Here is a 2,500-nt window from a genome sequence, read left to right as displayed (position 1 = left end):
GTTGCTGACCGAATCTTTCTTACCAGACAACAGATTTGTTCTGATTTGTTATACAAAATAAAGCTTTAGAGGTGGTACATTCATTGATTTTTCCGTTATAATACATGAATTTGGCAGATGTTATGAACGATTTCCCTTTGTTGTTACAGTGTCTATAAATGTCCTCGTGAATTTTCAGCTTGGTTGATCTCCAGCGTCTCTCAGCTCGTCTACGTTCCATCTTAGATTGCTTAATTTCCAAAGTCATCCACGGCCCACGGGGCAGAAGGTCGATCAGTCACTGTTCTAGATTTGACTGGTGTATGTTTGTTTAGTAGTTGACACATCTTGGTGTTGAAAGTGTCTACCTTCTCGGAGGTTTAACCGTGTATGAATTTTAGAAACTAGCGAATGTCCGCTCTAAACTTTCCATTATCAATGTCCATTTAGAGTAGAGTAGAGTAGAGTAGAGTAGAGTAGAGTAGAGTAGAGTAGAGTAGAGTAGAGTAGATTAGAATAGAGTAGAGTGGAGTAGAGTAGAGTAGAGTAGAGTAGAGTAGAGTAGAGTAGAGTAGAGTAGAGTAGAGTAGAGTACAGTACAGTACTGTACAGTACAGTAGAGTACAGTACAGTACAGTAGAGTAACGTAACGTAAGGGAAAGTAAGGTAAAGAAAAGTAAAGTAAATTAAAGCGTAGTGAAGTGGAATCGACCCGAGTCGAGTCGAGTCGAGTCGAGTCGAGTCCCCAGTCCAGTCCAGTCCAGTCCAGTCCAGTCCAGTCCAGTCCAGTCCAGTCCAGTCCAGTCAAGTCAAATCAAGTCAAGTCAAATCAAGTCAAATCAAGTCAAGTCAAGTCATAGTATTATAAAAGTCGATGTACCGTGAGATCGTAGATGATGAGAGAACCGTTGCTGAGCTGTCTGATCCGGTCTCCAAGCTTGACGGGCCGGGAGTTCTTGGTCCACAGAATCTCCGGGGCGGGGTCTCCGCCTACAGAGCAGTCCAGTACCACCTTCTCTGCGATGCGCACCGCCCAATCAGACGGCGGGACCAGCACACGGGGCGGGACTACATGGGGTGAGTGACAGGGAGGAGAGCCAATGGGAGCGAAGATAAAGAGGGAGAGATGTTTGTGTAAGTGAATATCCACCGAAGACACTAACTGCTACACCTGTACCACAGACGCTGGTATGTCACAGAGACAGGAGTGACAAGAACAACAAAAACTGCAAATAATAAACAAAATGCTCAGCTATGTATTTCGAACTGAATTCTATAGCGATAATATGAAACCATGGTTCCCTTACTATGAAATACTACTACTAATCATAATAATAGTATTTAGTTTTAGTAAAGAGTTTCACGGCACTTGCCACACAATACGGTCATATAAGTGCCGAAGATTAGAGGTGTTACAAGAGAGTAACAACAAACGTAAAAAAGAAGGAGAGATAAGGACGATAGCTGTTTAGAGGAAAGAAGGAGCAAACCACACCAGAGCACCCGCCAACCACCCACATAATAATAGTATAAAACAAACAAAATTAAAATTGGACAACTTTGATGTAATGCTTCAGTTCATACAGCAAGACGATCATTTGACACGGAGAACAAAGTAAACGACAACAAAGGTTCGAAAAAAATCTTCATTAAAAAACCCACATTCAAACAGATAATACAGAGGTAAAATAACAACAACTAAGGTATAGATCTATAGTAAGCCTACACTTGAATGTCTGTCCTGCATCCGTCGATCTGCTTTTCTCGTTTACTCTTAGCACAAAAACAATATTAATATAGTTTATCATTATAACAAACAACTGACCTTTCACGATGACCCTTGCACTGGCGGCGACCTGCTGTTCGTTGGCGGGGTTGGTGGCCACGCACGTGTACTCTCCCGCGTCCTCCTTCATGGCGTTACGGACTGTCAGAGTACTCACGCCGTTCAGGCTGGGCGGGGCTACTCGCAATGATTGACAGGTGGGACGACAGTAGAGATAAAAAAAAAAATAACATACATTCATTAATATATCATTGATATAGATATACATACATATATATTATATAGAGTCAATTTTTTTTTTATTTCTGTTTGTTTTGTTTTGTTATAACGATCCATTCAGTGTGTAAATAAAATAATAAATAGAAGCACACGAACGCGTTGATGGTCGTTTTGGTGTTGTAAAGGGTACAACAGACATATTGAGAGCCACGGTCGTTCAGACTGGGCGGGGCTACTCGCCGTGATTGACAAGGCGAACGAGAGAAGAGATTTAATACTGTGTTTATATAAGCCATTTTGTAGTTTTTTTTTCTCCTTTCAACGATCTATGACAATGTGTACTCAGTCGCACATGAACAAGTCACGATCAAGGGTAGTTTGGTGTTGTGAGAATGAGCTAGAAATAATTATACACAGAGTACTCACGCTTTTCAGACTGGGCGGAGCTACTCACGGGCATTGACAGGGCAAATGAGAGAGGAGAAAGACAATACTATATCTTTTTTTTTCTCCATA

At 41.5% G+C, this 2,500-nt stretch overlaps 1 protein-coding gene across 1 annotated transcript in view; it reads right to left on the bottom strand.

Annotated features, from left to right (window-relative positions):
* LOC101857206 (hemicentin-1) overlaps window positions 1–2,500 on the bottom strand; it is a gene marked incomplete in the record, with an annotated part of 120,102 nt that overhangs the window by 36,668 nt on the left and 80,934 nt on the right. Inside the window, 2 exon segments of the mRNA XM_013087487.2 lie at window positions 860–1,047; window positions 1,805–1,942. Coding sequence (XP_012942941.1) covers window positions 860–1,047; window positions 1,805–1,942 — 326 coding nt within the window.

This window comes from Aplysia californica, unplaced genomic scaffold (assembly GCF_000002075.1).
Source record: "Aplysia californica isolate F4 #8 unplaced genomic scaffold, AplCal3.0 scaffold00593, whole genome shotgun sequence".
NCBI classification, from domain to species: Eukaryota; Metazoa; Mollusca; class Gastropoda; order Aplysiida; family Aplysiidae; genus Aplysia; species Aplysia californica.
Note: the sequence above shows the minus strand (reverse complement) of the source record. Positions and strands in the feature narration are given on the sequence as shown.